This window comes from Cervus canadensis, chromosome 7 (assembly GCF_019320065.1).
Source record: "Cervus canadensis isolate Bull #8, Minnesota chromosome 7, ASM1932006v1, whole genome shotgun sequence".
NCBI classification, from domain to species: Eukaryota; Metazoa; Chordata; class Mammalia; order Artiodactyla; family Cervidae; genus Cervus; species Cervus canadensis.
The window spans coordinates 45,472,142-45,487,728 of record NC_057392.1 but is presented as its reverse complement, the minus strand read 5'-3'; the positions used below and the strand labels follow the sequence as shown (position 1 = coordinate 45,487,728).

General features: G+C 44.0%; 1 protein-coding gene across 15 annotated transcripts in view; it reads right to left on the bottom strand.

The window, feature by feature from the left end:
* KALRN (kalirin RhoGEF kinase) overlaps positions 1–15,587 on the bottom strand; it is a 671,401-nt gene that overhangs the window by 106,303 nt on the left and 549,511 nt on the right. For 2 of the 15 annotated variants that reach the window (XM_043473186.1, XM_043473187.1), the window contains exon 1: positions 13,904–14,189. The exons of 9 other annotated variants lie outside the window; for them this stretch is intronic. In XM_043473186.1, the coding sequence (XP_043329121.1) occupies positions 13,904–13,988 (85 nt within the window). In that variant the 5' untranslated portion in view covers positions 13,989–14,189. Of the gene's footprint in view, positions 1–13,903; positions 14,191–15,587 lie in introns of those variants that run through there. 4 more of the 15 variants (XM_043473190.1, XM_043473191.1, XM_043473185.1 and 1 more) reach the window with 3 other exon arrangements.

Sequence of the window (15,587 nt, the reverse complement as noted above, 5' to 3'; positions counted from 1 at the left end):
TACAACGTGCAGGTTGTATTTCATGAACCCGGGATTGGTGACTTTGGAATAAGAGGCAAAAGTGAGCACATTACTGTGGCATAATGCTTGGCAGGAAGCCATGGTAATTGCAAATCCAGGTGAGTTATGTTGCTGATTCTTTGCAATGGGAGGAAACCAAGAGGGTGGAGAATTTAGCTGACTTTCTCCAGGGACCCAGCCAAGCCTGGATAAACTCCAATCATCACCTGGGATGACTATACTTCTCCTACCCTGAACTCCTCCTCTTCTCCCCTCCTGCTCTGGCCTTTGGAGGAGCTTTGCACACACCCTTGAGGGCAGATCGGCTCTGTTTTGCTCTTGCAGCCCGAGCTTGCATATGCTGGCAGAAGGTCACAGTTAAATTTAGACCTGACCACCTCACTGGGAAGGAGCTGGGAAGCTGGCTGTTTGAGGAGATCCACAGACACTCGGAGAGGTGGCTGATTACACTTCAAGTGGAAGCACTATTTGGTGGTCAAGACATAAGTTAAATTGGGAAGAGGGTATAATTTTCAAACCAAAGCACAAAGAAACAGGGACTTAAAAATTAGAAAGACTGGAAAAAACTCAAAAGGTTACTGAGGTCTTCTCTGTTTTCACCCAGAATTCAAGTAAACAAATAGAACTGCCTGTTTTTTAAATCCTTTTGTGAAATGGGAACTGGAAAGAGTCTCAGAAGCTATCAAGTACAATGTCCAGCAAGTTGTTGAGTCAAGTCTACAACACTACTGAAGACAGTCACTCCGACTAAGCTGAAAACTGTCCTCACACATGAGGGGGGCATATCCCTACAGGAGATGGCAGCTGTGGATGGTAACGCCCCAGAGCAGAAACTAGAGCCAGGGGCAGGGGTGGGGAAGCCCAAGGTGTGTGGGTAGTGGTGAGTGGGAATTTAGCCCTTTTCTCTGAATCCCAGTTTCAAAGTATGGAGGAACAGGACAGCTCCCTAGGACTCAGGTCATGAATTAGGAAGTGAGGACCTCACCAGTGATCCTTTGTGGACACTGGACAGGTTCCCCAGGTGCTTGTGGACCAAAGAATGGCACATAAGCTCTTGAAGCAAGCCAGTGTCAAGTAAGGTGACCTCAAAAAACTATCTGGCTTTATGCCTCTTTTACTTTACTTCCCTGTGTTTTCCCATGATAGTGAGCAAAACTTTTGCAAAAGAATCTTTTAAATGAGGCTCGGAATGCAAATGATAAACTTGGGAACCAGAAGAATGGTAGTAACAAAACTTTTGGTACTTATTATGTCAGTTTCTCCTACAAGTTCCCTATTGCCCTAGTGTAAATTCTACCTCCTTCTCTCTCCCTCCAACAGATACTCTCATAGCATCCACTAAGAACACTTAAAAAGATCTGTGTGTGTGAGAGATTTGCTGCCCTCTCTGAACTTTAAATTTATAAGGGCAATGCTATGTCCACTTTGTTCACTGGCTGTGATCTCCAATTATCCCCCAGTTCTGGAGGAGTCAGAGATGACCAGCCCAGGAAACTTTGAGTAAGGCCCCCAGAATACTTGTGGCAGCCACAGACCTCCCTGGGTTGTTTGGGAGGGCTTCATGAGACCCTGATTAGATAGGAGCAGGCTACCCAGGCCTGGCTTTGGATCAACCATGACCTTCCATTAGGCCTAGAAGGTCATAGGAAGGCCCCATGACATGTCTAAAGAAGGTCCCCAGTATTGCCTGGCCTCACCTGGAGACCCCAGGCCAGTGAAACAGATCCTGACTTGGTCAGGACCTAACCCTCAGCTCCAGCGTCTGGGAATTCAGCTGTGACTTCACAGTGGTAAAGTTCCCCCAGGATCCCTCTAGACATTTAGAAACACCAGATGCAAGTGGCCACGGCAGGGCAGATTTCAATGGTAGCAAATCTAGAGCAGGTGGCAAGGACATAGTTTCAGGAACCAGAGAGTGACTTCTCATTCACTGGGACCCCTGCCCTCCTAGATTCCTTCCAAAGAGCTGGATCTCCCAGAAGACTTGATCCAGTGCTTCTACCCTCCCCATTCCTCCAAACAAAACAGCAGGACTATTCTACATTTGGGCTTCCCTAGTGGCTCAGACAGTAAAGAATTTGCCTGTAATGTAGGAGATCTGGGTTTGATCCCTGGGTCAGGAAGATCCCCTGAAGAAGGGAATGGCAATCCAACTCCAGTATTCTTGCCTGGAGGATTCCATGGACAGAAGGGCCTGGCAGTTCATGGGGTCGAAAAGAGTCGGATATGACTGTGCAACTAACACTCACTTTTTCATTCTACATTTCACTGTCTTTTCTACACTTGATCTTAGCCAAAAGGCAGAGAAGTGATTCCACTATCATTTCTATAAAGGTATAACCAGTGTGCTACAGACAGAATGATATTATTTTACTCAGTACCAGCTAAGACTTCAGGCAAGTCCTTTATCTTTTCCAAAGTGCTCTTCTCAAGGATAAAACTGAGATTTTTTGTTCTGTGATGCGGTAACATTCTAGCAATCTATGACACCATACAAGCAAGGTGAGCTATATAAACCCTTTCCCTACACAAATAGGGAGATGGTCCCAATATCTGTATAACGCTGCACTCTGTCAAGCGCTCAGTGAAGCTTCGAAAGGACAAAAATGGGATGAAAAATGCTGCTCAGAATGAATTAAACATCTAACGTCATTCAGCTAAATGGCAAAATGAAACTTGTTTGAGCTCAACCAAGAGGTGCACACACCCACCTAGTCAGGTCTCCTCTGGATCTCAGTCCCAAGTCAGAGCAGTGGACTCCCCTCAGCCTGCCACACAGCCCTATCTTATCCCTCAGATCCTGAGGATAGTCCAGCCATGCTTCTCATGTCATGTGAGGAGGCAGGACTGGAGTGAAATCAATCAGTTGAGGGTTAGAGTGTTGGGAGCTGGTAGCACATTGCCACTCATCCTGTTCACTGTTCTTTTTAAGACTTTCCCTCATTTTGTTCCTAAAAGATGGCTAATCTGAGCTCTCTGAGGAGAACTTGGCGATTTCTGTCCTGTTTCCTCACAAACTATGTTGGCTCAGAAAGGGAAAAGTATAACCGCTTTTCTTGAAGGTTTCAGTGGAGAAGGCCTGTGGGTATCTTAAAGCATCAGAGAGACTGCTATCCTCCTGGAATTATGGACAGGACTGAGGGAATGGGCTGGGATTGGCCTTGGAGTGGGATGAAAGTTTCTAATTTTATATCCTTTCTACTCTGGCACATCAATGTATCATGGACCATAAGATACAGGAAAGCTCCATCCAAGGGAAATATAATGCAAGTTACAAATACGAGCCATGGATTTTACATTACATAAAAAATAAAATTGTATAATTTTACATCATTTAAAATCTTCTGGTAGTCACAATAAAAAGTAAAAACAAACAGGTACAATTAATTTTCATATATTATATTTAACCCAATATGTCCAAAACACAATCATTTCAATATGTAATCAATAAAAAGACTGTTGAACTATTTTACATTTTTTTAACTAAATCTTTTAAATCTGGCATGTAATTTATACTTTAGTACAGCTCCACTTGGATCAGGCTCATTTCAAGTCCTCAATAGCCACATATGGCTGGTGGCTACAGAATTCGCATAGCTTGAGAAGGCAGGTCTAACCTCTCCTCTTTGGTCTGCTGCATTTCCTTGCTGGCTTTAAGCACACTATATACTCAGCCCTTTAAAAACCCCTGTAAGGGGGCTTCCCTGGTGGTTCAGTGGTAAAGAATCTGCCTGCCAATGCAGGAGACACAGATTCCATTCCTGATCAGGGAAGATCCCACATGCCATGGGGCAGCTAAGCCCATGTCCCACAACTGTTGAGCCTGTGCTATAGAGCCCGGGAACTACTGGGGCCATAGCTACTGAAGACCGTATGCCCAAGACCTATGCTCTGCAACAAGAGAGGCCCGTGAGAAGTCCGTGCACCATAACTAGAGAGAAGCCTGTAACAAAGACCCAGCACAGCCAAAATAAATAAATAAAAATAATTTTTAAAAACCTGTAAGGCCCAGAGAGAACCCTTAATCTCCTGATAAGCCCTCTCAGATCCCCAGGCCCCTGTGTTCCCATCAGCTTCTACATAATTATTTTAGTAAGAAACCAGGCAGATCCTTGAAGCATCTTTTCTCTTATTATCTTCAGCAACTATTTTCCTTTTTTTTTTGGAGGGGTCACTATTTTCTGTTTCATACTTATCGAGCACTCCCAAGTTGAACTAAAAGATCCTCAGGGGCATAGAAACATCTTAAATTCTCTGTGGCTGCTAGTCTAATACCTGCCACATGGTACTCAAATATTTAGGGACTGAGCATACAAAATATACTCAGCTTGATTTCTCATATGATTAAGGAACTAATGAAATCATTTGAATGTGACAGCACAGTTCCACAGAGACATCTATACACTCATTAATGCTAACAATAATCCAACACTTACACACCACTCACCACGTGCCAGTTCTAGGTGATTAACATATGTAAGCCCATCTAAGCCTTGTAGGATCTCCATGACTAGATTTCATGATCATCAAATTTCACTAGATTTCCATCTTTCAGATGAGGAAAACGAGGCAGAGTCTTTGTAACTTGCACAAAGTCACATAGGTAAATGGTAGAATTGGGATTCAAATTCATTCTGTCTCCAAAGTCCAAGCACTTAAATCATCATGATATATTGCCTCTCAATCCATTACCATCACAAAGTGTATTTTTTTACACCATACCTATCAGTACATAGCTTAAGAAACAAAGGCTCTCAGCCAGCATATTTCCTTATAAAAAAAAATTAAGTTAATTCAGAAAATGTAAGCAGAAGTAAACAACAGGAGAGACATGAAATTCCTGGTCCCAGAAGATGTTTCTCATAAGTCCTCTTTAAACAAAGAACAGTACACTTTTCCTTTCAAAGAGTATCGAATTGGGGGTAACTGGCAACTAAGTCTTGAAATTTGGGATGTCATTTCTCTCAGGACCTCCACTTCACAGGATTTACCCTAAGGAAGTAATTATAGGTTTGTGTCAAGACTTAACTATAAGAATGGTCATTATAATATTGTTGATAATAGCAAAATTAGAAACCAAAAATAGGGAGGTTGAAAATGAAAACAAACCATATTTACACGTGATAAAATGAGCATCTAGTGCTCTGCTAATAAAACAGGTTTCTGAATAAAACAAAAAACCTTGATTTGTGGTGTCTGGTGACCTTCTTAGTATAAATACTCCCACTATGGCTGTTCTCAAGCTTAACCATCCATTCTCAAAATCCTGAATATTTAACAATCCCAATCTGAACTGAGCTGGCATATCACTGGATGCATTCACAAAAATGTCATGAAAATTGTTTAATATGTTATGTGAAAAAAGTTTATTACACTACTATATCATATTTCTGGAAAAATACACACATGGAAAAAAGATAAAAAGGATATATTCAACATGTTAACATGGCTCTCTCTAAGTAATGGAATTTTATCATCATTTACCTGTATTTTCAAATGCTTTCCCAAGGCAGAAGAAAAAAGTAAATCAAGACTCTCTTTCCCAATAACAATAATTTTGAAATGACCTATCTCTTTGGAGGCATGTCTTAAAAAGAGGAAGAGAAAAATCTCTGGACCTGATGGTGAAAGCAAGTACACAGTTAGAAGCCTCAGGATTGAGGAGATTCCTAATACGAAGTGAGCAAATAGGCTGAGTGGGTAAAACCTGCAGCTCTAGCCCTGTGCATACTGGTCTCATGGGGAAGGGGGTAAACTTACCTTGGAAAGGAAAGGTGTGACATAGGGAGTGGAAATATGTAAATGCCACAAGAATCTGTCTGAACAATCTGATTCTGGAAGGATCTATTTCTTAACCCAAAGCTCTTTCTCATCCCTTCCCACCAAATTTTAGCCATTGTATTAAATCAGTCCTGACAATTGTCAAGTTCAAGTCTTGTCTGTGGCAAAACTCTCTGTAGCCACTAAAAATATCCTGGAAATACATCTACTTGGGAAGACGTTTCAAAGATTAAGCAAAATCTTGTTTTAAAACAGAATATATAATATGAACCCATTTATTTTAAAAGGGAGCAAACACATAGAAAAGAATATATTAAATGGTTAAGTAGTTGTTTCTAGGTAGTTAAGATTATGTCAAAGTTTTACTTTTATGGCCTTTTGGTTTACCTAACTTTTGATTTTTTTCTTAACTAACCATAGTTACCATTAAGAGTCTGAGGGAAATGATCATAAAAATGAAGGAGTCTTAAATGGGAAGAAGGATGCCATAACTACCCTTCCTTGCCCCTGGGGGCTAATGGGCTCAGAGAAGATGTGCGTGATTCTTAATGCCAACCCTTCTTCCCATCCCATCCCCCTCAAGTAACAGTGAGTGGGAAGGACGCCCCCTCCCCACTTCTCAATCCCCAGGAAGCAAAATCCCCAGGAAGCAGGTCACAGATGCCCTTGCTGGAGCTGGGTGAAGGGAGGAGGAAGGTAGGGGAGGGTGGAGAGAAAAGAACAAACCAAAAATATGAAGCCCCCTGGAGAGCTTGTTAAAAGGCAGACTGCTGGGTTTTAGTCAATGGAATTTGAATCAGTGGGGCCAAGAATCCGTATTTCCAATGTGTTCTCTAGTGGTAACCATTCTTGGAGCTCTTCTCCTTTAAGATGAGGAGAGGAGGAGGCACCACACAGGTGTGAGGATGAGATCAAAAATCTGCACAAAGTGGCGTGTTTGCAATTCTTTTGAACAGTTAGGCTTGGTTCATTTTTGGATGGGGAAGGATAATACCCCTTTCTCCCTGGGAGAAATAATGGATATACTAACAGAGGATGGGCAGAAACTGGGACTTCCTGAGCAGTCCTGAGCCTGCACATGCAAGGTGCCCTAAGAGACCAAACACAGGCCTACAACTAATCTGGCCTCAAGGAGAGCGGGTTCTTGGATACAGAGGTGTTTTATGAGGTACTGTTTCAACCAAGCAGCAGAAGGGGGTTTCCCTTCCTTTCAATTTGCTAGTTTCCTCACTGTGGTCTCCAGGAAAGTAAGAAAAATGTGAAAGGACTTGTTTGGTAACTCTGATCTTTGCTTTTTATCTGGCAGAAGTCAATCTGGCAGCCTCTTGGCTGCCTCACAGGTATTAAACCAGGGCTCCCCTCCTTCCAGGAAGTATAACACAGAAGGTTCACCTCAGGAGAGAAGTTCCATTAGTCACTGAATAGATCAAGCTACCCATGTCTCTCATCCACAAGGAATATACACGATACTGGCCAAACCTCACACAAATATCTAGAACTTCAAGGGCTGTGGTGAGCAGGTCATGATTTTTACCTAGGCAAAAACAGCCTGAAGAGGACACCTGCAAATCTTGCAAAAGAAGGATGTGCAACAAATGCTGGCTGATGGGATCAGAAAAATGTTTCACTAGATTGTTAGCCAAAGTCAAGGGGCTGGCAGGACATGACGCCTTTTTATTTAACATAGGTTCTCAGGACCTAAACTTCAATACTGGTGTAATCACGATCCAATTCTTACACAGTGTTTCCCCTCAGAGAAGTATAACTCAAGGATGCTTATGGTATCTTGCCAGTACCTACTCTCAAACGTTCTTTTATGTAACCAGTGATTATAATACTAGAAGTGTTATGTTTTTTACAGTTTTAATTGGTTTAATTTTAAAAAGAAGGAAATCCCTATCATACTTACAGATGCAGGCCTTCTTTCCCCATGGTGGCAGCCCTACAGCAGTGAGGCACAGTTGACAATGGTTTGAACTAAGACCATTAAATTCCTTAGAAAGGTATATTTGCAGCATTTTCACCCAGAAGACCCCACATATTTATCTGGGAGCCCCCTGGGTATGCGTTCCATGTCTAATATTACAATTACAATTACTGTTACCATCAGTAGCTATGGTTTTTAAAGCACTTTATATACCTGATGGTAAGCTAAGTCCTTTACATACATTCTCTTAACTAATCCTCATAACAGCCTAATGGGGTCAGCACCATTATGATTCCCATCCATTCTCCCCCAGTATCCAGTGCAGGGCTAGCAGGCACTCAGCATGTAAACATGTGTCAAATGAATTAAAACACTGTATGTTACATAAAAACCAGTGACGTTTAAAAATGGAATGATAGGAATGCATTTCATTTTCACCTGAAAGCGTACACTTCATGGAAGAAGACAAGAAAAATGGGGGGAAAGGGACCCTTGGAATGAAATTGAACCAGAGGGAAAAACATGGACAAATATTTACTATGAACAATGTGCAGAAACTGCTCTGGGAGAGACAGAGATGCTCAGCTTTCTGTGGTCCTGGGACAGAACAGCCACTCAAAACAGACCAGGCAGGTTCAGATCCCAATGACTCGTCACCCCGCAGGAACCACAGATCATTCCACAGTCAACACCCAAGTTCCAGCCTGGGGTCAGCCTCTACCCTTCTCAGTTACCCAATCGAGAAGGGTAGAGGCTGACCCCAGATGTCTTTGTCCAGAGTAAGAGAAATTGATCGCATGGGCAGGAAGAGAAAAATGCAGTTGCAGAAAGAGTGCTGGGAAAGGGCTATAGGTTTGAGTTCACTACTAAATGGCTGAACGGTTTCTTCTTGCAGAAAAAAAAAAAAAATAAGATCTATTAAATAATCTCTGAAGTTACTTCTAGTTCTAATGTCCCATGATATAACTAGCCCCTTCCGTTTGAGAAGCCCTTCTCAGAGTTCAGACCTTTCAAAGGCAGGGAAAATCTGGGGTTTTGGTCTGAAGGAGAGGGCAGGTCACGCAGACACTTACACTCACTGAAAAGGAGCAGCATCAAAAGGATGGAGAGTGTTTTTAAGGCAGAAGAGAAGAACCAAGATTCAAGAAGAACTTCACTAAGTAGATACAAAAGCATTACTCCAGACTACAGCAGGCCTACAACATTGTTTGGACTCACAAGTGAATCCCTCCTCCCTCACACACACATTGCATAAAAACAGGAGTCTGAGCTGTTACCTTTTTATTTCAGGTTCTGTTCAGTCACTCAGTCATGTCTGATTCTTTGCGACCCCGTGGACTGCAGCACGCCAGGCTAGGACTTACCAACTTGTGGCACATGGAACCACTGTGGTGACAGGCCCACAGCATGATCACTGACTTATAGTGGTACCAAAGGAAGGATATTTGGCTTCCATTTCCAATCTCCCCCAACCCCAACCAAATCCATATATTCCTACTTCTACTAGGCTACATTATGACTGGAAGACAGGGAATTATTGATATCCCTATTACTATTAACTAGTTAGAGAATCAAATGTTCAGAAAACTAAGATCATGGCAACCAGTCCCATCACTTCATGGCAAATAGATGGGGAAACAATGGAAACAATGAGAGACTTTATTTTTTGGGGCTCCAAAATCACTGCAAATGGTGACTGCAGCCACGAAATTAAAAGACACTTGCTCCTTGGAAGAAAAGCTATGACCAACCTAGACATCATATTAAAAAGCAGAGACATTACTTTAGCAACAAAGGTCCATCTAGTCAAAGTTATGGTTTTTCCAATAGTAATGTATGGATGTGAGAGTTGGACTATAAAGAAAGCTGAGTGCCGAAGAACTGATGCTTTTGAACTGTGGTGTTAGAAAAGACTCTTGAGAGTCCCTTGAACTGCAAGGAGATCCAACCAGTCAATCCTAAAGGAAATCAGTCCTGATTATTCATTGGAAGGACTGAAGCTGAAGCTGAAGCTCCAATACTTTGGCCACCTGATGCAAAGAACTGACTCACTGGAAAAGACCCTGATGCTGGGAAAGATTGAAGGCAGGAGGAGAAGAGGACGACAGAGGATGAGATGTTGAATGGCATCACCAGTGCAATGGACATGAGTTTGAATAGGCTCCAGAAGTTGGTGATGGGATAGGGAAGCTGGCATGCTATAGTCCATGGGGTTGCAGAGTCAGACACGACTGAGCAACTGAACTGAACTGAGTCAAAGAATCAGGGATGGGAAGAGAAGCATAAGATCTAGGTTGGGGACAGTATGTATGTTTGGAAATTCTCCCCAGATTAAGGTATATCCCTGGGAGGCAGAGAAAACTAAGAGGTGTATTGGGAAAACATACATGTTAAATGGTCAATTCAATTTTCATAGTGGTAAAGGCACTTCCTGGAACATAAAGAAAATGGTATGTATTGCTCAATGTCCTAAGACTTCTCTGTCCTTTGGGAGGTGAACTAAAGTAAACCAAAGTGAAGGTCACTTCAGTTTCTCTCTGAGATAACCAACACCTTTCTAAAGAAACTTGCTGTCATGGTTTCACACATTAAATTCAGTTTCTAAAATGAGCCAGGGAAGGGACATTCAAATCAAGGTTTTGAATAAGGTTCCTACTCAGTTATTCTGGGAAAAGGTAGGGAGTAGAAAAGAAATTATAGATGAAGATGGCTTGCAAAAGCCCTGTAAACCCCCATAACCTTTGCTCAGACCCACCCACCCCTGTGATGAGAGAGCCATGGGAATGTAATCCCAGCACCTCTCCTGTGAGCTGACTCAGCCTGGGTAAGTCACCACTCCTTCCTCTTTTCACCTCTGAGATAGTCTCCTGAACCAGTCACTGTTCACTGTCTAAATGGGGAGCTGTGTCGGCACATGGGCTTCTGCTGCATGGACAACGATACAACAGTAAGCAAGTATGAATAAATGCCATGAACCCTGTGGAGAAACAGAGGAGGGCAGTAGTCAGGAAACGTTTCCAAGAAGGGACAGTTGTCCATAGACCCAAGGTTAATTACAAGTTGACTAGAAAATTAAAGCCTCTAAAACTGACTGCCACCCACTCAGGTCTAAAAAATCTCCAGGCTCTGTGATCTAAGATGTCACAAATTCCAGTCTACAGCATAGGACTTAGAAACACTCCAGGTGACTTGAAATCCTTTTCATCACTTGGAAACAAGTTGCTTTTTAAAATCTTAAGATCATTAAAGAACAATCCAGAAAGGACCCACTTCTTCAGGTGTAGAGGAAAGTGTAAGCAGCCAAATCAATCCTGAAATTTCCTACAGAGCGTGGCATTAATGATTAACCACCCTTCACACACACACATACACACCCCATTATTTCATGTTTGGCTATTTTTCACTTCCAAAAAGGCAGTTATAAATGTTATTGGCTCTCCTTCTTCCTTCTCACCCATCTCTATTTCCATTCTACCCATGATTCTCAGTTTTCCTGCCCTTTAACCCTAATTTCAAGGTAGGGAAGGAACATCATCTTTCATTAAACCTCTCTGCCACACTCATACTCAACAGAAACAAAAACTGGAACAGAAGAACACCAGATAGCTGCCTTAATCACTTTCCCAAACCCAAAGACAAGCTCCACTAACTTCATCTGTATTTTCCTCAAACATGATTTAAAGGCCACATAGGTACATCACTAAATCCTTAACTCTTACTCTAGAGTTACCAATTACAACCACTTAGGGTTCACCAGAGCACGTCCAGGATAGCTTAGGTTTGTGTCAAAAATAACCAAAACATTCCACTTCCTCTTGGTTCCTTTTTTCCCAGACATTAGGAGGTGTCCTTTAAATGCAGGACTGGAAGCCAGTCACAGTCAGCCAGGGCTCCTTGACTCAGGAACCATAGTATGGGTTCTGACAGCTTCAGAGTCATCCTTACAACCAGAGAAACTGGTTTAACGGAAAAGGGAGGCCAGGCAGGTCTCTGGTAATGCCCTGCCATCAACCCCTCAGACACTCTCCTGAGTCCTTCTCTGTGTTGCAGCTTTGGCATAGAGTTCTGGGGCTCTGGACAATGCATTCAAGCTCAGTACAAGACCTTATATTTTCAGTCGGCTTCCAGATATATGTCTATAGGCTGGGTGGGGACTCAGAGCTCTCTCTTCCATTAGAACAGATGCAGGAAGCCTCAAGCAGTACCCAACACCTCAGACACTGTCACCCTACCCAGTGGCGCCCGGAGCTCTCTGAAGGGTGGCTAAGTCACATCCACCACCATATCCTCAGATTTGAGTCCCAGTTTCCCATCTTCACATCTTTTAGATCTAGGAAAGAGTAAGGGGTAAAGTGGGAGAAGGGGAGAGGCACCCACCTTTGTTATCCTCCTTTTCCCTTTTAAGCTGCTTTCACTGCTCAGGACTTTTCCTTCTCTCAGTCTTCAGCTAAGACATTCTCCTCCACTCAGGCTGTAGCAACACCCCTTCTCCAAGCCACTGAGCCTGTAGCCACTGCTTTCCCAGTCCTGCAGGCAGGAGGTGACCCAGCAGGCGCCCCAAGTGAGCTCCCCGCCCCCTCCTTGCACCACAAAACAGAGGGCCAGCCAGGGCAATTCACAAACAAATTGAAGGCTGAAAGACCCCTGGAGAATTACTCTGTCAGGAAGCTGGGGCTGCCACACATCTGGACTCAAGGAGGCAGCTGCAGGGCCTTTAGATAAGCACCGCCCAAGTTCCCAAATTTTGCCTTTGGACAGGAAATGGACTCCCTAGAAATCCTACTTGGAAACTCTGCACCAGGACAGCAGCCCAGCCTTCATCGAAAACCCACCCATTCAGATTCCCTTTGGCCATTTCCGGCTTCCTATCCCTTTTAATACCTGCTTCTTTCAATTCCCAGCCACGGTTTTATATGGTTCTGAACTAGGCTTGGATTTTTGTGAGGGTCCCTGGCCTCCTAAAACTCTTTCTCCCTCTGAATTTTGATTTTTAGAGTTAGCTACTACACAGTTCTAAGCTGTTTTAATTAAATGCAGAGACTGAGAGAATCTAACGCTGAGATTATGAACCTTAATGACTTGGGGAAAGGTCCTTCAGATTTAATTAGTTTTTGTGGCCTTATATCTGTTTAGGATGGAGAATTTGTCAGAGCTGTGTGTAGGGTGGGCACATAGGATGGTGGTCACTTGGATAAAGTTTATTCACCAGTAAGTCCCAGAGAGTTCCATGGGGACCTTATCAGGTTAAGATGGGCATGGAGTCTGGGGCATTGAAAACAGGGGTAGAGGCGAGACACCATCAGGTGAAATTTTTAAAAGACCAACGTCAAGTGAGAGCCTATATTCTCACTTCTAAATACATAGAAACAGACCCTCTGAGCTGAGGTGTTAAAGAGACATGAAATGTGTTAGGAACATCTACTAACTCTGTCTAGGAAGGGCTCCATTCTTTTTCAGGATGGGCTGCACACCGATAACCTTCCTTCTGTCATCCTTCTCACCATCTTGTTTTGCAGGCTGATTTTGGGAAAATTAGTTGCTTCCTGCAAGTCTGCTCAACAACACTAAAATTAGCATAATAATTAAATACAGTCCTAATTGGGTACATAGAGAGTTCCTGGTTAATTAATGAGCCAAGCTCTGGCCCAGAGCTGCAAACCCACGCTAGCCTGCCAAAGCCCAGGCACAGAAAAGCGGGCTACAGCCCCCAAATAAAGTTGTCACTTGGCAAAAATAGTTCCTGGTGTAGAGGCAAGTGTCAAATACATTCCTATAGCTAAGAGTCATCCCGCGGCTGAGGTCCATATGTAAATGAGAGCAGGAAAGTGTGACTCTGTCACTACGGGGAGCGCAGAGCTCCCAGGGCCCTCTCCCCACCCCCCGCATCCGTGCCTCACCCCCCTGCAGACTGGCGCCCAACAACCAAAGTCGCTGATAAGTAACTCAGTTCCCAAACTAGAGCTCCGCATCCAAGTCTTAAGCTCTCTGAGATAGAGAGCGAGCGAACCGCGTAGTGCCGCAGAAACTGCAAAGAACACAGCTGGGAACAAACTGTCCATCTGCCGTGCTCCGCTCCCCAGCCCGTTTCCCCCATCCCACGGCCCGCCCCCATCCCCAATTCAGCCGGTCCAGTCTTTGCCTAAGAAGAAGGGGCCAATGCCGACAGTCACTCACCCCTGCACGGAAAGCAACAGCAGCACTTCGCAAAGAGCCACCCCAAAGAGGGACCTCGGGAGTATGCGCGGTCGCCGCCCTTCATGCTGCCGGTGGCCCCAGCGCTCCGGCATGGCCCGGGGCACCGGCACCTGTGGGAGCGCAGCCGGCAGGCCACCTCGGCGGGCGCAGCGGCCCTGGAGGCAGCTCACAACCTCGGCCCTCCTTCCCAGCCGTCCCGCACCGGGGCCGCCGCTGCGACTCTCTGGGAGCCAGAGCCACCTTGGGGAGGAGAGGAGGGGCGGGCGGGGAGGGCGGCGCTGGGGGCGGAGTCCCAAAGTCCAGCTGTTCGCCCTAGTCCCGCAGGCAGCGTGGCCCAGGGCCTTATGCAACGCCGCTCTGACCCAGGGCACAGAGCATGCAAGGAAGGAGTGCACACAACCCACAGCGCAACACAGGTGCTTTTTCTTCAGTGTGACTTCCTCTCCTCAAAGGCCGCCACAATCAGCTACGGCTTAAAATACACGACCTGAGGAAGCCAGAGAGAAGCAAATTTAGAAGGTTCCAGACTCCTGACTGCTTTTTCTCTAACAGCTTTCCCTCTTCCTTCTCCTCAGCCTCCGAACATGGACAGCTCCCTGTGTTGAAAATACCTTCACCTATCCTTTTCTTTCCTTCTTTTAAATATTTAAGGTTAAATAATAATAGTGCCTCCTCTTTTTATCAGCTCCGGGGCAGCAATGTTGTTACTTGAAAGCTCCGGATTGGAACCGTAACCCTAAGACCGAAGTTCAAAGCTTTGTCCCCTACTAGCTGTCTGACCTTAGGCAAGTCATTTCACTTTTTTGATCTTCAGTTTCTTCATTTAAAAATTATAGGAGGGAAAAATAATCCCCATATTACAGGGTTGCTAAGAGAATTTTAAAAGACATATCCATGAAGTAGGAGTTAAGAGATTTGAGTGAGTGCCTACAGAGAAACTACAGACACCTTACTTGTGGTGGAAGATGCCCATTCATTCCCCTAACCACACCCAGTGGGTCTATCATTCCTGTACTTAAATCTCTAGCTGTTTCCTTTTTTAATTCTTTTCATATTTCAAGGTCAAGCTCATATCCACCATACCTCCCTGCCCCCCAGAAGCCCACATGGACCACACCAACTGGGCCTTCCCACGAACCACTGAGTTTATCACTCACAAACATCTCTCCCATTCCTTTGTGTCCATATTTAGGAGAAGGGATTTCTGGAAACATATAGCACTCATAAGGTAGTAATAGCCCAATCATCAGATTTTTTTTTTTTTTTTTAAAAAGGAAGCTTGTGAGAAGAACATGAAACAGAAGCTTGATCACTCAATTCCCACCTGGAAGAAAGAGTCACAGGACAAGACTTTGCCTTCTATACATTAACTCATCGATCACACCAAAAAACCTTATAAGATAGGATCCCCTTTTAAATAGAAAGAAACTGAATGAATGAATGGTGACGAGGCTCTGATGATTTAACTCTAAAGAGAGATTCTAAAAATCTTCACCCCGTAGGAAGAACAGAACCCAAAGTCGAAATCTACCTTTAAGTCTACCACTGCCACCTCCCTGATGGCTTCTGGCAGTTTTAAAATAATAACCTCACTGTTAAGCAGGAAGTGTGCCCCAGGTGCTCCAGATATGAAACACAGAAATGAAAGTTCAAATTGCTCACG